We start from the raw sequence: 25,011 nt of genomic DNA, 5'->3' as shown, positions 1-25,011 counted from the left end.
ACAAAGATAACTGGACAACACAGATGAATCGCAGCAGCGAGTTCTTTGCAGAGAGATTAAGGTACACTCAGCGGTTTGTGGGCTGAGGCTTTTCTCTGCGGCCGCCAAACGTCCTGAAGCATGTTCTCTTTTTTTGTTCTAGCATTTGCTGAATTTTACATTTTGAGTGCCAGGACCAGATTAGGATCAGTGAAAAGAAGCCAGGAACTGACTAACAGTCCAGAGCTACTATACGTGGCATTATATCACAGTGTTGTTAAATTCTCAAATCTGATTGTGTAATCAAATCTAATTCTCTATAACAGCAGCTCTGACAGTACGTTTATTCGTTAATATGGTAATGCATTTCTACAGTAACAGGGACTTAATAATTATGTGGGACTTGTATAATTTATGCCTAGTCATGAACAGATTTCACAAATGTATTTTTATTTAACAAAGAGCAATGTATAACTGTTGATATGGTGATGTTTTCTGTATGGAGACATTTATTACACAGTTCTGGAAGGAGTCTCCAGTGTCAGGGCTTTGTAACAGCAAGTTTACCGCCATAGTCTTGAGGACTGAGGAGTTTCCGCTTTCTGGTTTCTCTGTAACATGACAGAGCAATTTCTTGTCTTATTAACTTTAAGAGAAAGAAAAAAGAGACGCTGTTCATGGAACAACTGGTCGTAGCTGCTAAAACGTAAGTGATAATAGAAATTAATCTCTCTTGCGTGTTTCACAACATTAAATTTAACTAGAAATGGATAAAAAGTATGACTTGTTGTTCATTAATAAATTAAAAATTGTAATTGTAATTGTAATCTTTGTGGTATAAGAGGAATAAAAGACTTCACGATGTGCTGTTATAGGAAAATAATCTACTTACTGTTACAGCATGGTAACTCTGCTTCATCACACAACGCCATCACTCATTATTTTCCTATAACATTTGTTTTTATAATTACAGTGATGACAAACTGTAATTCTGCTCCACGTTTATACCCATGCAACAAGAGTCATTTTAGCTGTCTTGGAAAAAAAAAAAAAAAAACCTGCAGTTAAACACAGTTCAGCTCAATCAGGACGTGAGCTAAACAAAGCCATATGTCGTAACTAACCTCGTCTCATCTGTTAGGATTTCTACTTTGTACTGCCGATCTTCCACCAGTTAATCTCCCTTTGAGCCCTTCCTCCATATCAGCATGTTGACATACTGTATCAGTTAAGGCATTTTCTGCTACTGACATCAAACTAAACAGACTTTTCGAGGAGAAATCCTCCACCTGATTGAAGCCCTCTTGAAATAAACGCAGACACAGAGGTGGATTGTTGGGTGCCTTGAATCCCACAACAGCAGACAAGCCAGTAACCTAGTTTTAGAGAGCTGGACTGAGATAGTACCCATTGTAAGAGAGGAACTGAAAGCTGATCAAATTTCAGCACATTCAGACTTCACATTAGTGATTAACAGTAGTCCTTATTACAAAGATCCTGAAACGCAGCCAACCAATCAGAGCTTAATACCATGTTTTGAGAACAGAAGATATCAAGTTTTGTGCAGGCGTAACTAACATTTCTGATGGACAGCTATGTATGAAGATCCAGATAAGCAACTAAACATGAATGAAGTGAAGTGAAGGGACTTGTGAAGTGAAGTGAATGAATGGCAACAACAGTTACCTTTTAATGCTCAATGATTGGTGATTATTTCATGACTATGAATTCAAAGTGGTAATGTTTTTTAGCATAGTGGTGCTCCACGTTACCGATTTTGACTAGTGCCACGTACCCTGAACAGAGGAGATGCCTGTGTTAAATTTAAAGCGAAAAATAAACTCTTCTTTCGTCAAGGTGTGTCAGTAAATGAAATAGCTAAATAATATACATAAATGCTTATGATTGGATGCAACAGAGGATCTGCTAAAGAAGTCGCAATGATTTGTGTTTTTTTCATGCTTGTTAATCAGCTCTGATACACTGTTTTTCGAGTGCTCGGTTCAATCCATTGCGTTACCTTCTGATTGACGACCTGTGTTTTAGTGTTTTCCTTCTTTCAGCTGACTAAAGAACACTCCTGATTTCAACTGTTTTTAATGGACAGATAGATTGGACACATGGACTGTCCTAGTTGAAATGATATATTAGTATAATAAAAATTGATAAGATTTCAAGAAGATCTCACTGTGATTCCAATCTGGCAAACTTATTAATTACATTTATTGGCAAAACCCTGTTAAATTTAAAACAATAAGATGAATCGTGGATGTAGAAGTCATATTCCCTTCTACATGTGCATATACACAGCTTCCCAAAATTCTCAAAATAGCCAAAATGTAGGCCTTTTCCCACCAATATGGTTAATACTGCTAAGAATTACACTGAACATATGATATGTACTTTAAAATATATTTTACAACTGTGCTGTCCAGTGTAACAGAACATAAAGATTAATCACGGCTGGAGTCGATTTGATTCAAATTCAGCTATTTCAACTCATGAATTCGACTCACATTTCACATTCCCTGCTAAAAGTCTTGCTAAAGGTTAAACCACACATACTCTGAATTTCAAAGTTCACTTTACTGAACTCTCCTGAACTTCTACTGGTATGTGTATTACTGGCTGTCAACTCTGGCTTTATATAAAGCTATAATGATCGACTGGCGAGGCTGCGCTGGCTGGAAGTCCGTCCTCATATGAGGACTGGCAGCCGTCTCCGTGTCCACATAGCACGCTGGCAAACTCCAACCAGACGCAAGTCAATTTTCCTAATTGTGCTATACCGCAAAATAGCCCTGTTTCATGCTCATAATTACCATTTGCCCTCAGGACACGGAGGCATTTCTTCCTCAAAATATCTTGTTTCTTGTTTTTTTTTCTTCCGGTGCCAGACATCTGAGTGTTAACACATTTACACACTAACAATAACACACTTCTCATAAAGCTTTCACACACCATCAAACTGTAAACGTTTGTAAGCTGTTGAGGTGACGCTCAGTAAAATCATCACCTCATTAGGAACTGTTTTAAATCCATGCAAATAATTCATTTCAGTGAGATGAAGAAATCCGTTATGGGGAATTTGCTACCGTGTTTATGCTGTAATATAAAGTAAATTCACATGCGGGACGTCAGAGATGAATGAACGAGTCACTGGATTGGTTTACGGTGGTCACTGGCTGCCATTTTGGCTCCATTATTTTCTCCTTCTTTTTGCTGTAAACACCTTGCCTGGGCAAGGGCTATTGTATAAACATGTTCAGATTGGTAAGATGAGAAGATGTGTATACTCGCACATACAGGCGGAGGGAAAGTAGCGGGGTGATACACACTGACATTTTTAAACATGTGATGATTGATCTATACTCAGGCACTGATCTAGAAGGGTCTAAACAAAAAAAATAGACAACACATAACATAAGAGACATAACACATACCATATCATAACACAACATAAAAGAGGCCAGTGATGACAAGAAGGATTTAGTTTACACTCTAAATGCATTAATTGGCTTTTCAGGATACAAATGCATTTCACTGGACTGATACGTCTAAGTTAGAGGTGTGTATCAGGACCAGGATCCTGCAGGAACCAACAATAATTACGTCAGCAAGCAGTTTTTACTGTCATGCAGGTGGTTAGATATGAATCATGCGAGACAAAGAAAAGCATTTGAAGTGATATGTAAGGAATAAATCGCTTGAGGGTGTGCAAAAAAAACCAGGGTGGTGTGATAAAGCAGAGTTACTGTTACCACAGTATTTCCCAATAACAGCATGTGCTGAAGAGTTTCCATTACAACGCACTGACACTAGAAACTCCTTCCATAAATGTTTGATTAAAAACAAAATATAAAATAAAATTCAAGTAGATTTTTGGCTCCAAGCTTCTCTGTTTAAATGAATAAGACTTTGACACTTTTACTTTTTAGTTTCTCTGCACTTTTTCCACTCCTGGTTGTTGTGGGGGGGAAAAACATGATCTACCGCAAAACAGTAATTAATGGCTTGGGGCACAAACTTTAAGTAGATGTGTGTGAAGGTGGTAAACTATGCAAAGCAACCGATACACATGTCTGTGAAAGTGTTAAACGTTTTCTCGCTTTCCCTCATTAAATTTTATGGCGATTTTCCATGTCACCTGTAGCTGCTGCTGATGTGACTTCACACGATCTAATCACTTCCAAACCACCTCAGCAAAAACTCAGTGGAATTGTGTGGCTTTTAGTACACGCTGCAGATCTGAACCCCAGCAGATACACGACACGTGTGTTAGTCCTCCAATAAATACAAGATTTTTTATTTTCTTTTTGTTGCACACTTGCTCATCACAGCATCATCACTTGGCAAAGTCACATCTTCTATAAAATGTGAAGGAGATTTGATTTTATACACATGATCTCTGCAGGTGATTTTGAATGTACAGCACCCTTTGTGCTGTAAATTATATAAAAATATAAAAATATATCAGTGGAATTATTTGAGGTTGCAGTGTTCCATTTTGATGGAACCCTGGTGTGTTTTCCTCCTCTGTGCAGTTCCTTAGGCAGGTAAGAACACAGTACTCACTCTCGGGTGTGAACCAAAACAGCAAGGTAGTCTCAGTCCATTACTCTGGCATGTTTCAACTGCAGTAAGAAAGCGATTCAACTTGCAGGAAGCGAATCAAACATGCAGTGTGTTTTCTGCTGTAGTGCTTTTCTGTAGATGTGAGCTGCTAAACTGAGTCACGAGACACAAACTGAGCCAAAGCTATAGCTGTAGCACTGCAGAAATGTCATGTGCTCTGGAAATAAACACTGTATATGATACACAAAATGAATCTATTTATCATTTAGATCATTTCGGACCAATGAATGAAAGAGTTTGATGAAGACAATTTCAGCCTTACTTGCACCCCAGCCAACATTTTTTGTCTTTTTGGTTCTTTTAATTATGCGCAGTATGAAATGTAACAAAACCAAGTAGCAAAAAAAAAAGTATATATTTTCACTCAGATTAGGACTAATATGTGTGAAAGCACTATAAGAGACTTTCCAATCTTGATCAAAGAATTACAACCAGGCAGACCTAAAACACATTTTACTCTGTCCTTATTTTTATCATAACTTTTTATTTTTTTTAAATATTATTTTCCTTACAGTTCTGTTATTGTTATTAAATAATTAACTTTTTTACCATCAGTTTTTAAAATACACTTTCATGTGATATATATATATATATATATATAGTGTATAGTTTTTACTTGTGTGTTTTACCTCTTGCTTTGTGAAGTTGCTTTGGTACTACTTAAAATTGTAAACAATGCTAAACAGTTGAAGTTAACCTTTCTTGACTTGATTAAGCCTGCTCATTAGTGACTATGGGAAATTCTCATATGATGTTACATGCAATTGCAGATGTGTTGTTCTTGGCAATGAAAGTCTTACCAATTAAATGTCACTTAGAGAAACTAAATATTATGAAGATATTAAAATAAATTTGTCTATTGCTGAATATGCTTTATAAGCCCTTGTCCTGTGTCTCCTCTGCATGATCTGAGCCCTTCACGCTGGCCTACAGCGCTGTATAAATTAAAAAGATATTATTACTTCCTCGCTTGTTTATTTTCTAAAGGGAAGGATGTAGAGAGTGAGCGCTGCAGAGAAATCGTGCGGTTTTAAAATGCTAATTTTAATAAGATGACCGGTGAGAAACAAGGCTGTATGTGCTGAATAGAAGTGGCTGTGCATATGTGTGTGTGTGTGTGTGTGTGTGCGTGTGTGTGTGTGTGTGTGGACTAGCACACTCAGGTCTTTAAAAAGCGCCTGTGTAAGACGTGAGAGTCCTGAGCATCCAGCAGACGTGCCGCATCCACACCCATTCACAGATTCATCAAACGTCTATGCTGCTACTAATGTACTAATAGTAGAACCGGATGAGACCGAAATCATGCATCAGAGCTAAAACGGGCTGATTCCTAGTCCGGGTCCCTTCTCTGTTCCCTTGGCATGACGATCGTATCTTATTGCACAACTTCCTAGTGGCATATTTCACACAGAACACATGGAGCCAAACCCTGGCAGGATATTTTAAGCCGAACCGTTTGGAGAGATGAAAGTAAATACAGTGCTATGTTCATCAGAAGCTCCTGCCACACCCAAAAAACTCTCCGATTACTCGCTGCTGTTAAACCGTGATTTACAGGGAAGACTTTCCCACACCTTTCTGTCCACTATCTACCGTTCATTTACACTTTAATCAGCTGAAGAAGCTTGAAGTCTTCTGTAAGTTGCTCTGGATAAGGGCGTCTGCCAAATGCCATAAATGTAAATGTAAACATAAATGCAGTCTTAAAAATGACATTAGCAGTGATGGCCTGAGAATAATTATAGCAGACAGGATGACTGAAGTGATGAATCTTTAGCTGAACAGAACACAATTTCTCGTTTCTGGAATTGTCTTTCAATTCACTTCAATTTCGTTTATATATCGCTTTTAGCAATGAGCATTGTCACAAAGCAGCTTTAGAGAAATCCAGATGTAGATTTAGATTCGTAATGAACAATCCAGAGGCAAGAGTGGCGAGGAAAAACTCCCTGAGACGACATGCGGAAGAGACTCAATAGCGAACCCATCTTCTCCTGGCTAACACTGGGGTTATAAATCATTACAGCATACAGGAGTAGAACAGTACTAAGTGTGCTGAAGGTATGAGCAGATTGTGAATAAGAATCCTGGGATGAGCACAGGACAATCTTTATGATTACAGCAGCAACTCAAATCTGGATAAGATTCTTCACTGAAGTAAGGATGAGGCTTGGGAATAAACTGTTTTGGGTGCCATTTCATGCACCCGAATGGGGGATGAAAGATCTTCATTTTTGAAGTGTTAAAAGAAAACCTCCACTCAGACAATTTGAAGGACTTATACTGGAAATCTGGATCATAAGATTGCACTTTTTTATAAATTAAATTTATAAATACAGACTCAAACTTATTTATTTGAAATTAAGATCATGTAGTATCAACATTCTGGCATTTATGGAGCATTTTTGGTTTGAGACAGACCTCCATTATGCTTCAGAGTGAAACCTTTATTCAGTAAATAAACATGAAAAGATTTTTCGTTACCTATATCATCCTCGAAGATCAGTACAAAATTAAAGAAGCAAACTTCAGACACCAAACATGTCATAAATTTGTAGTAAAGTAGAAATTGGAAATTTTATTTTTCTCCAAACCATTCTTTTAAAATCAACTCACACAAGCTGAAACACACTCACTACAGAGCTGGTGAAAGCAGAACGAGGGAAACATCTAGTACGAGCTGACAGCTAATTAGCACCTTCGTGTTTTTTCAGAGGAAGAAAAATGAACAGTTAACAAGCCAGATGCCAACTGCGTCGCTGCACTGATCAGGATTTACTATTTCCAAATTGCAAATACATGACAATTTGCACAAGATAACACTGAGCAAAGGGGCGGAGTTAGTGCTTACAGCTCTTCTTATGACTTGTGTAAACTCTGAAGAACTCACTTTTACTGAAAGGATGCACGAGAGATGCATCAGTTTGCCTCAGCCGCTGGATTACAACCATGTGCTGATTGCTACGTTAAACACAACAGGAACACAGCCGTCACCATGATTCCTGGCAGTTCAAGCTGAACGTACACATTTGTCCTTCTGGAAAAAAACAGTCGTAATCCATTATGCCACTAAAAGAGCAAAATACGCAAAAGAAATCTTTTCCATGTGAGAAAGTTGAAGACAGGCTACAAGATTGACAGAAAAATAGCACTGGGCAAATACATGTCATTCATCAGGACACACACAAGAAGAAAGCAGATGTGGGCACTAGTGATAGTATGTAAGTCATGGACCTGTTTTTACCATCTTATTTGTTGGGAGTGTGAATTAAGAGTCATGTGTTTGACTCTCAGATGTGAGTATCATCAGGATAAAAGGAACTGATTCTTCTGAAGCAGAGTCACAGCAGGCACAATGGCATTAACGCATAAATGCGTACTCTATGCACATTTCCACAGTTTGATTTTACAATTATTTAAATTGGTTTTATAAAATACAATGTAAAGTTGTGTTATTTTGTTAAGTAGCAGGTAGAATAAGGTCAATATCAGTCACAGTTAGGGAAAGAAGAACTGGTCAAAATATTGCAAACTGTGTCAGGGATTGAGAAAACAATTGGCAATGGCCATGAGTCGTGTATATGTATATATATATATATATACACACACGCACACACACATATGGCAGCCAATCAGCATCTGCTTGGGGTGCAGGCCCTCAGGTTCCCTCTCTGCTGCTGGCCTGTAATTACTTAAGTAAGACTGAGAAGGGATCAGATTTCTGAATAAGCTAGCAGAATAATTAATGATGATGGCGATGGTCAGTGTTAACAACTGGATGCAAAAACGATTTAAACGGACGTATTTAAGCTTCTGCATCAGTACTGTAGAACAGTGTTTACTCCAGTGAGTCATCTCTATTAGTAACTCACACTGATTCACATTGCGATCTGCTTGGGCATCATTCCTCATACATCATCTCATTTAAACATAAGAGACCTTAGAGAGAGAAAAGTCCGGTCTCATGGTAAGCAGGGGAGATGGCTGATGTTAGCGAGCTAGCTAAAACACAAACTAGCAAACAAACCAAATGCAATACGAAAACAGACCAAACAGTAAAAAATACACACACCAAAAGTGATCAGGGGTGTTCTTCACACTGTCTTATAGCTAGCTAGGTAATGTTAGGTCGCTAGCTTGTACTTTTAGCCTTGTAATAAAACATTCACTGAGGTATTGAACAAGAGAACATTTTGTAATCTTCAGTAGCTGTTTTATCCTCATCAGGGTTATCTGGATCTGGAGTTCATATAAATGCTAAAATAAAGTCTGCATGATCTCACATTTGCAATTTACATGACTCAATTTGTACAAAAAATTACGAAGAAAATCCCAACGATCATGCTCATTTGAAACTGGAACGATTTCTCATTAATCTAAATGAAGATCTACGAGAGTGAGTCAAATGAAAACCTTAAAAGTGCAACATAAATTAGAACTGAATTTTCATTTTCTAGGAATCAGGACACTCTTTAAGATGCATTGAACAAAATGGAGATTAGGTAGAAAAATGATATGCTTTTTGACATCTATATAATAATGCAACAAATAATGCAATTTTTTTTAAATTAAGGTTTTTCATTTGAAGAAGCTGTGAGCTGTTCATATGATCAGCAGGGTGTTTATGCATTACAGAGGATTTCTTAAATATCACTGGCAACCTAACGAGCTCCTCAGTCCAGTACATCAATGCCTGATCAGTGGCACTACATCTGTTGTGGAGACAGAAATACTCTCTCTCTCTCTTTCTCTCTCTCTCTCTCTCTCTCTCTCGCTCTCTCTCTGATCCTGTCAGCCACACGATTCCGGTTTCAGGTAGCAGCCATCACTGCTATAATGAAAAGGGTTCACTTTACAGTTCTGAGGTGCTACTCACACAAACAAACACAAATATACACTCACACGGGCCCTGCACACACACACACACACACACACACACACACACACATTCATTCATCACCTATAAAGAGAAGCTGCTGTTCTCTGTTCTTCTGTAACCTCCAGCTCTTACTCTCTTGCTGTGCATAAGTATTCACCCCCCTTGAACCCTTCTACAGTTTGTTCAGTTATAACCCTGAACTGAAATAGACTGAACTAGGTATATATTCCATAATATTGAATTGGAGGGGAATGATCAATATAGTTGGAATTAAAAAACGTAAAAGTTGTGATGCATAAGTATTCACCCCCCGTTTCTGTGAAACCCCTAAATTAATTCTGTTGCAGCCAGTTCCCATCAGAAGTCAGATAATTACCTGGATGGAGTCCACAATTCAAGTGTCTCGTGATCTCAGTATAAATACACAGAGTTTGTGAGAGACCATACCTAAACAAACAGCATCATGATGTTTAAGAAGCTATCAAAACATGTCTGGGACAAAGTTCTGGAAAAGTATCAATCATGGCTTGGTTATAAAACAACATCGAAAACTTTGATCATCTCACACAGCGTCATTAAATCAATTAGTTTTTTTAAAAAATGGAAATAATATTACACAACCGAAGTTCTGCCTAGAAGGGATTAGTCAGAGAAGCAATCATTATTTCTGCAAACACCTGCACACTTTTACAATTTTTAGTTTTAAATTATTTTGCAAACTATGTTGATTTTCCCTCATTTCAGTATCATGGCTATTTTGTGTAGATCCATGACATAATCCAACTTAAGTTCACTATAAAATGTGGAAAAGTTCTGGGGGGGAGTGAATACTTGCGCAAGCCACTGTGCCACATAGAAACCCCTGAGAAAACAGGGTTTATTACATGAACTCTATGATAAGAGATGCACATGTATAGAAAGTAAGGTCTGTTTAAGGTAAATCTCTCAATCTTCAGCCATCATTACTGAGACAAATTCACAGATTCACATTAAAAGAGAAGGCGTGAGCAGTAAAGTGCAGTGCCAGCAATCGCTCGTCGTAGCGCTTGTTCCAGCACGCCTCACAATTACAGTCACTAAACAGTCTTCTGCCTGCTATGAGACCTGTTAGAGCCGAAATAAAAAAGCCACATCAAAACGTCCATAACACTCATTAACGTGGTATGTTGGCCTCGGGAGTAGTTTAACCCCCACCTACACCATCTACACTACATCAACTACATTAACCAGATGTAGTTCAGTCATATTACACATCCATGATTACAGCTTACAAAGCATTAACGCAGATCGCACTGAAACCTCTCAGAGGCAGGGACTGATGGACAGGAGTGGACGTACCTGGAGGACAGACGCACTCGTGATTCACGTCTCTCGCCGTGCGTACTCTGGGCATCAGCTCGCTCAGCGTCTGGTACGGAAAAGCCGAGACACACAGCCGTCAGAAAGAGAAGCAGAGAGAAATATATCAGTGTTTTAAAGATGTTTAGTGCAAACATCTGATTTATAACACTTATTAATACACTATTATATTTATACATAATATTATAACCTACTAAATAATACTGTGTACTAGCAACACAGCGTATATTAATGAATCATTTTATGCCACAGTAATGGTTAATTCTTGATCCGAATTGGTCAGATGGTATTGATTAATTTTCTATAATTAATAATTAAAATCTGATCATAATTCAAACTATAATTCGAATCACCGGTTTAAATCAATGCACACGTTCTATACGTTATCATTTCCGTAGTAACAGTTTACACAGGGACTTGTACAGAGGAGGCTCCACATAATCCAAGGATAATAATAAACAGATTTTTTTTTTTTTTAAGTGTGTTATTTCACACACTCCTTTTCCCTTTATTTAACATTTGTGGAAGGAGTCTCCAGTGTCAGGGCTTTTTTCCGCCATGGGAAAGTCTTCAGGACAGATGAGTTTACACTTTCCGGTTCCTCAGTAACATGACAAGCGATATTTTTCTGTCTTACTAACACCAAGAGAGATAAAAAGAGAGGCTGCTGAGGGAAAGACTGTTTATAGCTCGTATATAACAAGAATGGGCTCGCTTCTCAGACGGTACACAACATTAAATGTAACTATATTTGGATAAAAAGTACTGTGAGTTGTATATAACCATGACAAACTGCTGTGGTATAAGAGGAATAAAACACGTCAGGATGCGCTGCTGTAGGAAAATAATCTACTTTGAGGTGTTAACAGGAACTCCACTTCATCACATCACCCTGTTGTGGATTAATTTCCTATAACAGCATGCCTCAAAGTGTTTTACTCCTTACATAATGTATAATAGGGCATTATGTATGATTTATACTTTCACTGCTTTGTGACTAATGTTTGTATCGCTCTTGAGAACTAACACTTTCTCCAACCCACATGTTTAGTCAGGGTTTTCTGCGTGTGTGTGTGTGTGTGTGTGGACATGTTTTCATATCTTAGGATAGAAATATCTAACGGTTTTGACCTTGTGGTCCCCATGAGGAAAACTGTTTTTTGTTTGTTTGTTTGTTTATTTACAAATTTAAAAAAAAACCTAAAAGTCGAAATGATTGCTTTTGGTTACTGAGTTTAAGATTAAGGTTAGATTTAGGTTAGATTAAGGTTAGATTAAGGTTAGATTAAGGTTAGATTTAGGTTAGATTTAGCTGTAGCATAGCAATAATTATCTGCATTAATAATTATGTAAATGGAAAGTCTTCATAAGGATATTAAGGTGTGTGTGTGTGTGTGTTTGAGCGCGCACTCACACGTGGGTGTGTGTTTAGTCGTAGCTCCATCTGTTCTCCTTGAACTATTTTACACTTCAGTCTGTTGGTAAGTCTGAAGACTTCAGTCTCCTTGCTTTAATTGGATTGTGTTTCGCTTTTTAATGTAAGCTGCTTTGAATAAAAGCTTCCACTCAGTGAATAAACGTAGCACATTATCTACATTATAATTCTAAGAAATGAATTCAGGGAATTTAAATTTGGCGCGTTCAATTTGTATGAGACGATGTTTTGTCAGATATTTGTTTAGGTAATTGTATAAAATAATCTCAAGTTTTTTTCTGATTGAATGTTACAGACATGCTAAGCAAAACTGGATGATTTATTAATGGTTAAGGATTTTATATTTCTCTCCCGTCCTCTAAAATTCAAACTGACTGCGAATGAATCCGACTCAGACTCTAAACTTCCTCCACACCAGAGCACAAACCACGTTCACTCTCATCCGCACTCCACTTATTCATTTACTTATTTTTTATGTACGTTTGTATGTATATATATATATATATATATATATATATATATATATGCAGTACCTATATATAATTTTTTATATATATTATACATTTTTTATTTACATATAAACACTGCAAAACACAAAATTTAACAAGGACACAAAGTTACAGACAATCACTCAATAAACAAACAAACAAACAAACAAACAAATAAAATAGTGATGTCATAAAGTGGCAAGTAATTGTATTAAAATATCTGTCAGGATAAAATTATTATTATTATTATTATTATTATTATTATTATTATTAAGTGTCAGTCAAACAGAGCACCTTTTTTGGGTGCCAATTTTATAAATAAAAAAAAAATTTAAACTGTAAGAAAAAGCTAAGTATATGATTTGATGCCATAAACAGAGGATGTATATTTTTTAAGCATGAACTCCTCAGTGAACCGGAAAGCCTGAAGAGCTAAATGTTTTTGTTTGTTTGTTTGTTTGTTTGTTATTTCTGACTCTGGAGTCTACTCACTTCTCGCACCAGACTTCGGACGGAGTCTCGCAGCTCCTCGGGCACCGGGCCGCCGCTCACCCGCTCCAGCGCGAGCACTCTGCTCTCCATCTCGCGCGTTTTAATCACCGTGAAACAGCACGTGGCCAGAGCACTGAGCAACAGCGCGAGACCCACGGCGGCGGCGGCGGCGGCGGAGAGAGAGGGCGAGCGGCGCGCGGGGACAGAGCCGTGCTCCGGAGATGCTTTCCTCTCCTCCGGGTGTGTATCCATGCTGAACCGGGAGCAGCCGTGGAGGAGGTCCGAGCCTGCTGTACGCGCGCGCTGTATGTCTCCGCGATTAAAGCTGTGGATGAGGAGAGATGATGATGATGATGATGATGAAGGAGCGCGAGGAACGAGTCGCAAACTCTTCTGCAGCTCACTGATGACTCTCGTGTTCAGAGCGCGCGTGCTTGTGTGTGTGTGTGTGTGTGTGTGTTTGCTGTGGACCGTGAAACGAGGGGAGAAATAAAAGCTGCGAGCTCCTACAACCAGCTGGCAACTACCTCTATGTGTGTGTGTGTGTGTGTGTGTGTGTGTCCTCCCGAGCGGTATAATATTATACTAAATAGGATGTCAAAACAGTACGCCACCTATTGGTTACCATAGTTACCAAAACTGTACAAGCTTACACTGTGTTGCATTTTAAGAATTGTTGTGTTGTCATGTGACTTGGTAGTAGAAGTAGTAGTAATAATAATAATAATAATAATAATAATAATAAAAGACAAACGGTTTCCTTAGGAGTCCGTGACGTCATTTTGTTGGCATAGTTATTTACGTAAATAAAAAAAAAAACTTGGAGGTCATGTGACGAAGTCACTGTATTACATCTTGTAATGTTTTATTCCTATTATTATTATTATTATTATTATTATCATCATTATTATTATGATATAATGTTTTATTCCTCTTACACTGCAGCAATCTGCCAATAATGACAATTATTAAAATTTAATAATAAACAACACAGGATTTTTTTTATCCTTTTACAGTTTCATTTAATCTTGTGGAACGTCTTCAGCACAAGTTCATTCCTGTTATTGCTCACGTTCTTTTATTTCTCTCTAATATGAAAAAAAAAAAAAAAAAAAAAAAAAAAAAACGCAGCTTGTCATGTTACGAAGAAAGTGAAAAGCACAAACTTGTCTGTCCTGAAGACTTTTCCGTGTCGGAAAACTGTTACAAAGCGCTGAAACTGGAGACTCCTTACATAAGCGTTAAATAAACAACTTTATCATTAGCCTTAGATTATGTTATGTTATTGTTTTAGATTATAAATTGTTACTAATACAAACGTCAGAGCTGCAGAAAATTAATCAACACTGAATGATCTGACCAATCAGACGGGAAATTTGGTTCGACATAAATTTGGATCAATTTTCTAAACTTTAGATAAACGGACCTTCATTTTATGAAGAGAGAAATGAAAATATATAATGTGTATGATTATGTACGTCACTCCATTTTCTTTTATATTAATGTAAACATTATTGATGAAAATATTTTTTTAAAAACGTTTCAGCCGTATAAACCTGGATAAAAGATTAAATATTCATCCTTTGATAAGCATGTTTTAACAAATCTATTTGCAAACCTTTAATCTACTTACATCTAATGATAATATTATCATCAGATCAACTAACAGAAATAAAACTTTTAGGCAGACAATTTCGATGTCCATTTGAGTTATTGTTCAAAATAATTCCATCCTCTGCTGCCATCTAGTGTTTAAAGGTGCAACTGCAGCAAGACACAAAACAGGTACGCAAACTGCTCCAATGACTTTTTTTTATTGAAAATGAAAAGAATTCACAAAAATTTACTCATTTTGACACACAATGGCTACACAATGACAATTAACAAAGCTACATGTTACTTATTCAACAAATGAGGAAATAAGATTCACCACAAACACTTCATCTTCAGCTCTCCCTTGTTTGACGATTGTGTAAAATACAATATAAGTTACACATCACATAAATTACATCTTACACAATGAATTTAAAAAAAAAAACAACAAAAAAAAAAAACAGTACTGGACATATTTGGGACTGATGCAGTCCTCTGAATGCAACCTCTCATTGAGAGTTAAAAAAAAAAAAAAAATCTCTAGTTTTTCACTTGTGGCCTTTCCTAAGCGCGTCAAAGAAAGGATGTCTAATGGCATCATCCAGACTGATCCGCTTGGTCACGTCATATTCCAACATCTTCTCGAGGAGGTCAAACAGCTCCTCGTGGGCCTGGCTTTTGGAGGTCATATAGCTCTGAGAAGAAAAAGAAAAAAAAAAATAAGGAAAGAGCCATTCACAGCATGTTAACCGTTAACCGCATGCTGCTGCTACGCTGTATGACAGTAAAACTGCAAACCAAGATTATAGCCGAGCTTAATAGCGTAGTGTATAAATAATGTAACGCAGAAATAAAGTGAGGGGCTTTATGTCATCTGGAAGCATATCGTGGGGTAAAATCCTGAAAATGCCACAGCTATCCGTAGCCAGGAGTCCAAAAGAGCAAAGTCAGCTGTGCTCTGAGTGGGAGGGGCAAACTTGCTCTCCCCTGTCAATCACAGCGATACGAGCCAATCATGGGTGTCTATGAGCTCAGGTATGCGGAAGAGGGCGGATAGCGCTTTCCTCTCAGTACCCAGTCCTGCGGTGCTGATTTACATTTTTCCAAAATGTCTAGTGAGAACAAATATCCCGTAAAATTTGCTAATGCAAGCTATAAGTAAGTAAGTAAATAAATAAATAAGGAAGTGCATTTTGGGTTTTAAAATCAGCTATTCTGTTGCAGATCCATTATGAAATTGTACCATGCAGCAACTACGGGATTACATTTAGTTTATAAAAAAAAAAATAAAAATAAAAAAATAATAATAAAAGGCACAATTTAAGGCATATCCATTCTCTTATCAAACTAGGAGTGTGACGATATACTCCTGAAAAAGAAATCTGAAATAATTACACCACACTAATCCTACACTGATGCTGAAATCAGTAAAAAGATTTCCAGGTGCAACAGAGAAAATAAAAGTGAAGCGCATCATGAATAAGGATGCAACGGATCATAGATGATCCGTGATCCGTACGGACCAGACCCCACGGCTCGGCACGCATGTGATTCGCGGATTAACTGTTAAGTTTAAAAATCATAGTGAAAGTTTATCATTTTCTGGTGTTTAAACCATTCACGCGGAAGAGAACTCGAATCGGACAGCGCGTGAACACCGAATTTATTCCTCTTTTCATGCCTCTTTGCGCTTGAATGGACACATACACACCAAGTTATGTTAAAATACCCGTTTTGGCAAGTATTCTGGTAAACACAGTCGGTTAACTGATAACAAACATCTGAGAAAGAAACAGGATGTATGTCAGTACTAGGTCCGTGCATTTGGTATTAAAGAGACAGCAGCCTATAAATAATCTGCTTCTGTCTGCTAATCAAACACCAGCACAGTTTTAACAAAGATTAATCTGTATGTAACAGATGCAGTGAGCACTATTGTGCTATTTTACACTTAATTATTACATTTCTGCACCTGAATACTACTGTTACTGACTTTATTTGTAACTTTGTTATTCATCTGTCTATAATTGTTCTTGTTTTATTACTGACATTATTAGATAAACTAGTAGTTTTTGATGTGGTATAGAAGTACTTAAAATAAGCTTTCAGTAATAAATGAAAAGCAAATTTTTTTAAATTTTTTTTTCCCCGGTCCAAAAAATGATCCAATCTGTGACTCAAAATCTGTAATATGATCCGAACCGCGAGTTTAGTGATCCGTTGCACCACTAATTATGAAGTAAAGACACTCACTCTGAGAGGTTTGCAATGTTTGCGGACGTATCGTCCCGAAGAGGAGTACACGTCCCAGTCCAGTTTGTCGCGATGAACGTATCGGCGTTTCCTGCAGGAATACAACAAAAATATTAAATTACACACTGACTCCATGCACCAACACGGCCAGTGAGTGATACCAGGCCTTAAGGATTACAGAGCATAGACTTGCCGTGTTTTCTGGAGCATGTGCGTTGGTATGGGACCCAGGACTCTTTCCATCATGGCCAGATGTTCTTTACTATCATGGGTCTGAAATAAGCACAAGTCACTTTATATAACAGGCTGAACCTCGTTATCAGGATCTGGTTAGTCAGCTGAAGCTGTTGTTAATCCGTATTCGGGTATATTTTCATTAGCTCACCTGGAAGAGCGTTGTTCCAAGGTAATATTCAATAAGAATGCAACCCACACTCCATACATCACAGGAATGGTCCCAACCCAGCTCTGTTTAACAAAATACGTAAATAAATAAAACACTGTCAGTGCAAATACGTCACCATCGATGACCACAGACACACACATGCACACGAAGAGCAGCTCAGAGTTACCCAGAATGACTTCAGGTGCGCGGTAATGCCGCGTGGACACCACGGTGGTGTGATGCTCGTGCTCGTATGTGGCGTTCCCAAAATCGACCACTTTCACATTGGGGTTCTTCACCGTTCTCTCATCTCTCTTCTGTGGAACAACCAGGTCAAGATGTTGGTCAACTTTTAGCTTGTTAAAACTAGCATACATGGAGAGTACTCTATAATAATTAGTGTTCTACTTAGCGCTCACCATTTTTGCGTTGTACTCGAGGTCGTACTCCGAATCAACAAACAAGATGTTCTCTGGCTTCAGGTCTGTGTGTGTCAGCTTGTTTCTGTGCATGACTGAAGAGAAAAGAACGTCAAACACAGACACATCCAAGCCTACGACATCGTACTATACAGTTACACGCTCGTCAGATGATGTTAGACTACTCACACTTGACTGCTTTGATGATCTGGTAAGCCATGTGCCTGATCTGGTCGACTGGAAACGGCTGGAAGTTGTTTTCTTTGAGGAAGTCAAACGTGCTCAATCCAAGCAGCTCAAACACAATGCACACATGGCCGTGGTGGTCAAACCAGTCAAGCATACGCACACAACAGCTACAACAGAGGAGAGGAACGACAGTCAGAAAACTTCAGGCTTATAATATAGACAGATGGATATCAATCACCACATCTGGGTGGAAACGGGAGAGCTGTCGAGCTGCACCGTTTCTTATTCTGAGCTGATTTGAAGTAGGGGATGGGCGATACCAACAAAAAAAAAATATAATATCTCGATATTTAAAGACATTTAAAAGGATAGTTTGGTTAAACTGCCAACAAAATTGTAGTGTTGCATTTAAAAACAAATTAAGGTAAATTCTGATAAAAGCAATGATACTTCAACAACTTTTTAATGCATCGGCAACAAAAATAAACTAACACAAAAACGGAGTTAAAATCTGTAGAAATGTTAAAAATCAGCTGCTTCCAGAGGTGATTATGGTCATTTTATGATACACATCATAGAATAAAAAAAAAAAAAAAAAAAAAAAAAGTGTAGATAAATTATTGTATATTATATTATATAGCTATATCACACAGCTCTAATTACAAGCCAGTACAAATTCTGAATGTTTCTATACAGATAAACTAAAGACACTCAAGATCAGATGACTCGAGTCAGATCAGTGTTGTTTAAGCAGACAGTTTAAATTTTTTTTTTTTAATTATATTTAAACTGTAAAAATCGATAACAACCAGATTAAGGCAATGATTAATCAATGACGCAGAGAGTTTTCATTTGAACTCTTATCTAGAGTACAAACATGATTTTCCTGTCGGCCTGAACTGCAGTTAAACTCATGTGATTACAGCTAATGTAACTGTAATCGCGTCATTTGGATGGGGAAAAAAAAAAAACGTTTGTGTAACACCTAAGGGCATTACCACGAACTGTTTAATTTACAAAACACTGTTCTTACTGACTGACAGTAACACAGAGAGGTGCTTACTAACTCAGTGTCGAGTGTTAGTCATTACCAGAGATCTATAAACTACGTATTCAAGCCTGTATCTGCTCCCATTTTACCCCTAAATCTAATTCTGACAGAAAATTCATCAGCGAAACAGATATATCTTTCACTTCTCCATACAACATGGCAAAGTTACTCACTATTTCCTGTCGCTGTCGAGAGAGTTCACGTGTTCCAGCACTTCGACCTCAGACATGGCCGCATCTCGATAACGTTCAATGTTTTTAATTATCTTCAGCGCAACACGAGCTTCTTGACTGCAAACAGAGGAGGGGGGGGGGGGGGGGGGGGGGGAGAAGGTCAAATAGTGTAATGACAAATAATTGACTCACTGTAAACATGACAATGACTGAAGCTCATCGCTAAACAAACATAGTTTTAACACAAATATTTAACTTACTTTTTGTGATCGATGCATTCAACTACTTTTCCAAAAGCACCCTCTCCTAGCGTGCACACGATCTCATCTAGGGTGTAAAGACAGGCAGTTAGACACACTGAACCTCCAGTATAGACTAACTGAGACATAACTGAAGCATCTAAGATATAGCTGTAGATAATAAATCGCTCAAAAAAAGATACATGGCATACATGAATACAAGGCAAGGCAGTGCTAGACTAATATAGCAGAAAATACAGGGGAAAAAAAAAATAAGTCTACGACTTCTTCTCTTCTGTAGTGCTGATATAATCATGCCCCCAAAATCATTTATCCTAAAGCACTACACGTGACATTTCAATTCATTTCATTTCATATGTGAGACAAAAATACAACAGATACAGAAGGTATACAAAAAAGTATATATTCTATACATCTCGCCCTGAGTATGTCTCCACTGTGATAGATCAGGTGCCCCTCCTCATCATCCTCAACACTTCTGGATCTTTTCCTGCGATGGCTCCTCTGGAGGTTTTCGGACCACCATCAGCATCACCACCATCATCATCAATAACCCATGAGAATCAGGGGGGACCAGAATGCGGCATTCATTCATTCAGCGAGGGAAGAACGGGGGGAAGCGATTCGGCCCATTCAGATAGCGCAGCAGTCAGGCCCGGCCACAGGGTGCAGCCAACGCAAATTCAGCCCGCGACAGAGATACGCACAGGGGGCCCACCACATAGTGTGTGTTACAGAAGAAAAACAATGGCAACACATTTTCAGACAGGATACTTAAAAAATATTTAAAGTAGACATCATTGACAGTTTATAAAGACCTTAAACTAAGCTTTCGTTCCCCCGCCCCCCTGTATTGCCTGACTTTTTTTTTTTTTTTTCCTAACTTTTTCCTGTTTACTGGAATAACAATAAGTCATCAGGCATTCAAATAGACTTTTCATTAAAGTGGGTGACTGCAGTAGTCCATCTACACAGACAAAAAGAAAAAGGTGGCGTGATGAAAGGAAACCAGGCGGCGCTCATACCGAGTGAGAGCGACGGTGACGAGAGCGGCTTCGGCTGCGTCTCCGCCCGTGCCGGCTGCTCTGCCCGCTGTATCCGGACGACTTGCTGTAGTGGTGCCAGTCAGGGTCCCTGCGGCGCACGCGATGCCTCTCCTTCTCCCTCGAGACGCTCACGTGGCTCTCCTTCTCGTACCCCGAGTCCACGGCTCTCACCTTCGTCTCCTGCTTTTCGTTCAGACTCCGGCTCTCCAGGTAATGCCTGCCACAGAGCACAGACTGTCGTTACAGCCTAGACCCGAACACAGCGGGTCAAAATAAAACAATGCCTTAACCTTTATGACCTACGTTATAACATTCATCGTTTGTATTCTGCTCCACTATTTTGCCCTGTTTATCATAAATGCATAGTTAGAACCGTTAAACATTAACACTGCCTGTGGCGATACGGTCTGAAGTCAAAGCCAACATGTGTAAAGAACTCTAAATGCCGCTTGTGGCGTGTTTACCAAACAGCCTCTCTGTTGAGTCCTAACACAAACCAGAAAGTCATACAGCTGACCTTCCCAAGAGCAAAAACAATTTCATAGTAAATGGCATCTGCGGTGGTTCTACCTCAACCTTGTAATGATCGTTACACTAAACATCGCTTAGCAAGACGTTTCATATGGTTCAGATATAATCTGGGAAACTGCTGAAACCAGAATGAAAAGCGAGACCCGCTCAGGGAGGCTTTTAACATCAGTCACGCATCGTCGCCACAAATCAGGACACCGACTAAACCCTTACGGCATTTTTAGACCGCGTCAAGTGTGGTCTACGCGTCACATCAAAAGTTAGAGTCTGGTTTCTCCCAGGAACAGACAGGAACATCAAACAGCTAATATTAGATCAGACGCTGCTGTGCACAGAAGTCCGATCCACTGGCTGAAATGATCCATACCACGGCCCCCTCGTGTTGACAGAATAACAGCGGATTTTATTTTTCAAGCATAAATCTTATCAAACTACTACAGCTAAAAATATACCTCATCATTAATAACAATGTTTTCATGAGCAACATTTCTACTAACGCTATTTAAAATGTATTTGACCTTATTTCAGAAAAACAAAATCATAAATTTCAAACAGAAATATATTAATGTCTAGTATAAAGCTATAAATTAAGTTTTGAAAATCCATCTTTAACGCACTTGTATCTGGAGATTGTGATCTGATCACTGAGCAAAGTGATTTAGATTAGGTTTAGAGGCAAAGATGAGGTTTACCCGTCACTGCTTTTGCGATGATGGCGATGTTTACGGTACTTGTTTTCCCGTTCGCTGCTGTGTGACTCTCTCCGGTGGCGCTTTCGCCTCCCGGACTTTTCCTTCCAGCTGTTTTCTCTACCAGCCGGTGAGCGGCTTGTGCTTTCTCGCTGCCTCATCTGGGGGAAAAAAAAAATGTTGATACATGGGTCACCAAAAGTATTTATACAATTAACAGTTATACAATAAAATTAAAAAAAACTACTCTTTTCCTATTCAAGGTATGGAAAGCAAGCACAAGATATTCTGTACACTATTTTTTCCCCACAAATAAAACAATAAATTAGGCTTAGCAATCAAGAGCAATCTTTATATTTAACGGCAATCTTTATATTTAACTGCTATTGTTATTTATTGCTCTTTATATAAAACCCTGTAATAAAGCCACAAGCACCAATAATTAAAAAAAAAAACAAAACGCATCTATTTGAAGCATTTTATAATTTCAACTTTAATCCTAAACGTCAAAAACGGACAAAAATTTCCTTAAAAAGTTCAGAAATAACAGTTTTTGAACTTAAAAAACACTAACTTGTATTACATTAAACATAAAATCTTAATATAATCTCATTAACGCTGTCTAAATCGCATACAGAGATGACATAGGTACTCATGATGAGTTTTTTTATTTGTCCAAATGCTTAAAGGTCTGGTCTTTGCAGCCTGTATGGAAATCGGTTGTTTCCGTAATTCGTACTGAAGTCCGAAAATGAACGAAGTCTAACGACTCTACTGCGCATGCGCAACTCTAACCTTCGCGCAATGACGCTAAGATTAACGACATTAACTAATGGAATAAGAATAAAAAAAATTAAAAACAAAAGAAATGTAAAATTACACTGAATGTTAGTAAGAGAATTGAAAATATATATTTATTACAGATATACATTTGAATTAAAAAAAAAGCCGATAAAGTAGCTACTAGCTAGCGTAATCGACGTGCTAGGTAGCTAACTACGTCAACAACATCGCTCGAGCGTCGAATAATAACAAAATAAATGTAAATGTATGAAATTATGAACCCTAAATATAAATAAGCAAACGTCTCTCACCTTAGAGGAGTTATTTGTGTGACTAAAACGGAGAATAAAGTGCAACACGTTGCCTTAAAAAAAGAGAAATTCTTTCCGCGGCTGACGACACAGCTCTCCCTTTGTTCTACCAAGTCTCTTTCAAAATGGCTGCCTCACACTTCTGGAAAATTCTACGCAAGCCTTGCCGTGTTTTCCCACCCGCATTCATGCACTTGGATTCGGATTGGCTAATACCATCCGCGTTCTGCGCTCTGATTGGCTAGAATCGTCTGGCTTCAGGCAAATAAAACCTAACAGCCAATCCTGTATCAGGGGGTGGGGTTTTTATAAATACGGGTGGAGGGGGAAAGAAGGCGCAATCCGGAGGCATTTCAACTTGGGAGAGTCCATTACAGAGGAGACAAACTGTAAACGTTTAGATATTCAAAACAAATAAGATTCAATATTTGAGTATTGTAATATATGTGTATGTATACACTGAAATCTTTTAAATAATAACAATCTTTATATATTCAATGGTTTTGCGTGTACATTGATATAAAACTAATATGTTCACCCTATCACAATGGACTTTCCCAACCTGACATGGCGAAGGGGGCTGACTAGGTTTTCATGTTTTTTTTTAAATGATTCCAGTAGATCACTTTTCAGATTCAAAAAGATTTAAAACATATATAAGCAATTCAGGAGGAGATATCAGAGATATTAGTAGATACTAGAGGTACAGTTTTAATGTAATTTGTGATTGTACATTTGAAAACCAGAGTAAAACAGGATTATGCAACAGCAATTATGGTTACTGATTTCCAGTCTTGTAATATTTGTATATTATTTGTTGTTTCTGACTACAAAAATATGAAAATATGGTATTTATCTGGTCTACATGACAATTCAACTGTCTTCTGACAGTACTGTGATTATATACAGTACTGTGCAAAAGTACATTTTTTTAATAAAACCTTTGTCCTAGATGTTTATTTGATGACTTCTGCATTATTGGTTCAGTAAAAAGCAAACATTTTAGATTTCCTAACATTCATCAGAAATTCACTGTTGCAGAAAAATAAACGTTTTATGGCGGTAAAGAAAGTAACACTAAATTATAAACCACTTCTCAGACAAAAAAAAATGATGACGCATACAGAGTCTTCAAATTGAAATCACAAGAGTTTATTCCAAGACAGAAGAGGAGCTCGGAGCAAACATTAGACAAAGAAATTATTCTGCAAAGAAGTACTAGAGAAGTAGTTACTGAGAGCAGAAGAGGCAGAGAGCAGTAAAGAACAGTAATTCCTTTGTGATTGCATTATTATATAGGACAAAACAGAGTGAAATCATTTGCTAAGTTATATTCACATATATTATTCCTCATTAAATGATTGGTACAGCCTATAACACCATTATGGATATTCATAAAATCATCACCTGTCCCTTACATGTGAGCAAGAGGATGACCAGGAGGAGGATGAAGAACAAAACCAGAACCACTGGTTCTTTATAGTTTTCACTGTAGTTTTCATTTACACAATTCTTTTATTTTCACATGTAATTTTTACACCTGGTTCATTTACACGATACACGATTTATTTTCACATGTAGTGCACGCATGTGTTTTCAGTTTCATTTACATGATTCATAACTTTCATGTGATTTTTACACAATTCATTTATTTACACGTGATTTTACACATTTTTTTCATGTTATTTAATGCACATGATATTTTTCCTCATGTGATTTTAAGTGCATTTAATTTCACATGTAGTTTTTACACATAATTCTCTTACATGATTAATTTATTTTTGCACATAGTTTTACACAGATTTTTACAGTCTTTTAGGACTATGTGTTTTGGTTACTCTGGAAAATGTTTGGGAGAAAGGAGCCGTGTGTTATGAAGGCCTTGAGGTACTCACCCTCCTTATCCTCCTGCCAGGCTCACAGTGGAACAATAAGAATGAGTTCACAGGAGTTTGAAGCAATCACAAGTTAATTCATAATCAAAAACAGAGGTTTGTCAGAAGCCGAAACCAAATAAAGATCCATCACAGGTTCTCCAAGATACCTGAAAAAAATTAGCAG

The 25,011-nt window shown here is 37.8% G+C and overlaps 2 protein-coding genes across 3 annotated transcripts in view; both read right to left on the bottom strand.

The window, feature by feature from the left end:
* col23a1a (collagen type XXIII alpha 1 chain a) overlaps nt 1–13,807 on the bottom strand; it is a 128,422-nt gene extending 114,615 nt beyond the window's left edge. Inside the window, exons 1-2 of the mRNA XM_026940361.3 lie at nt 13,268–13,807; nt 10,832–10,901 (exon numbers count right to left, since the gene is read on the bottom strand). Of these exons, the coding sequence (XP_026796162.2) occupies nt 10,832–10,901; nt 13,268–13,519 (322 nt within the window). The 5' untranslated portion in view covers nt 13,520–13,807. The remainder of the gene's footprint in view (nt 1–10,831; nt 10,902–13,267) is intronic.
* A 1,258-nt stretch (nt 13,808–15,065) lies between these two features.
* On the bottom strand, nt 15,066–23,105 carry clk4a (CDC-like kinase 4a). 2 transcript variants are annotated; one of them, XM_026940376.3, is made up of 13 exons: nt 22,951–23,105; nt 21,860–22,017; nt 20,616–20,853; nt 20,004–20,094; nt 19,591–19,657; nt 19,331–19,447; nt 18,107–18,273; nt 17,918–18,012; nt 17,686–17,815; nt 17,499–17,581; nt 17,307–17,386; nt 17,114–17,204; nt 15,066–15,555 (listed from the first exon to the last, which is right to left on the bottom strand). In XM_026940376.3, exons 2-13 carry the CDS (start codon nt 22,015–22,017, stop codon nt 15,409–15,411), a joined length of 1,464 nt encoding a protein of 487 aa, XP_026796177.3. In that variant the 5' UTR covers nt 22,951–23,105; the 3' UTR covers nt 15,066–15,408. The 2 variants fall into 2 exon arrangements, with proteins under 2 accessions (XP_026796177.3, XP_026796178.3); XM_026940377.3 differs by lacking the exons at nt 20,004–20,094; nt 21,860–22,017; nt 22,951–23,105 and having other exon boundaries at nt 20,616–20,754.
* Between the last annotated feature and the right edge of the window lie 1,906 nt (nt 23,106–25,011).

This window comes from Pangasianodon hypophthalmus, chromosome 7 (genome assembly GCF_027358585.1).
Source record: "Pangasianodon hypophthalmus isolate fPanHyp1 chromosome 7, fPanHyp1.pri, whole genome shotgun sequence".
Lineage (NCBI taxonomy): Eukaryota > Metazoa > Chordata > Actinopteri > Siluriformes > Pangasiidae > Pangasianodon > Pangasianodon hypophthalmus.
The sequence above is the reverse complement of the archived record's forward strand: the minus strand, read 5'-3'. Positions and strand labels throughout refer to the sequence as shown.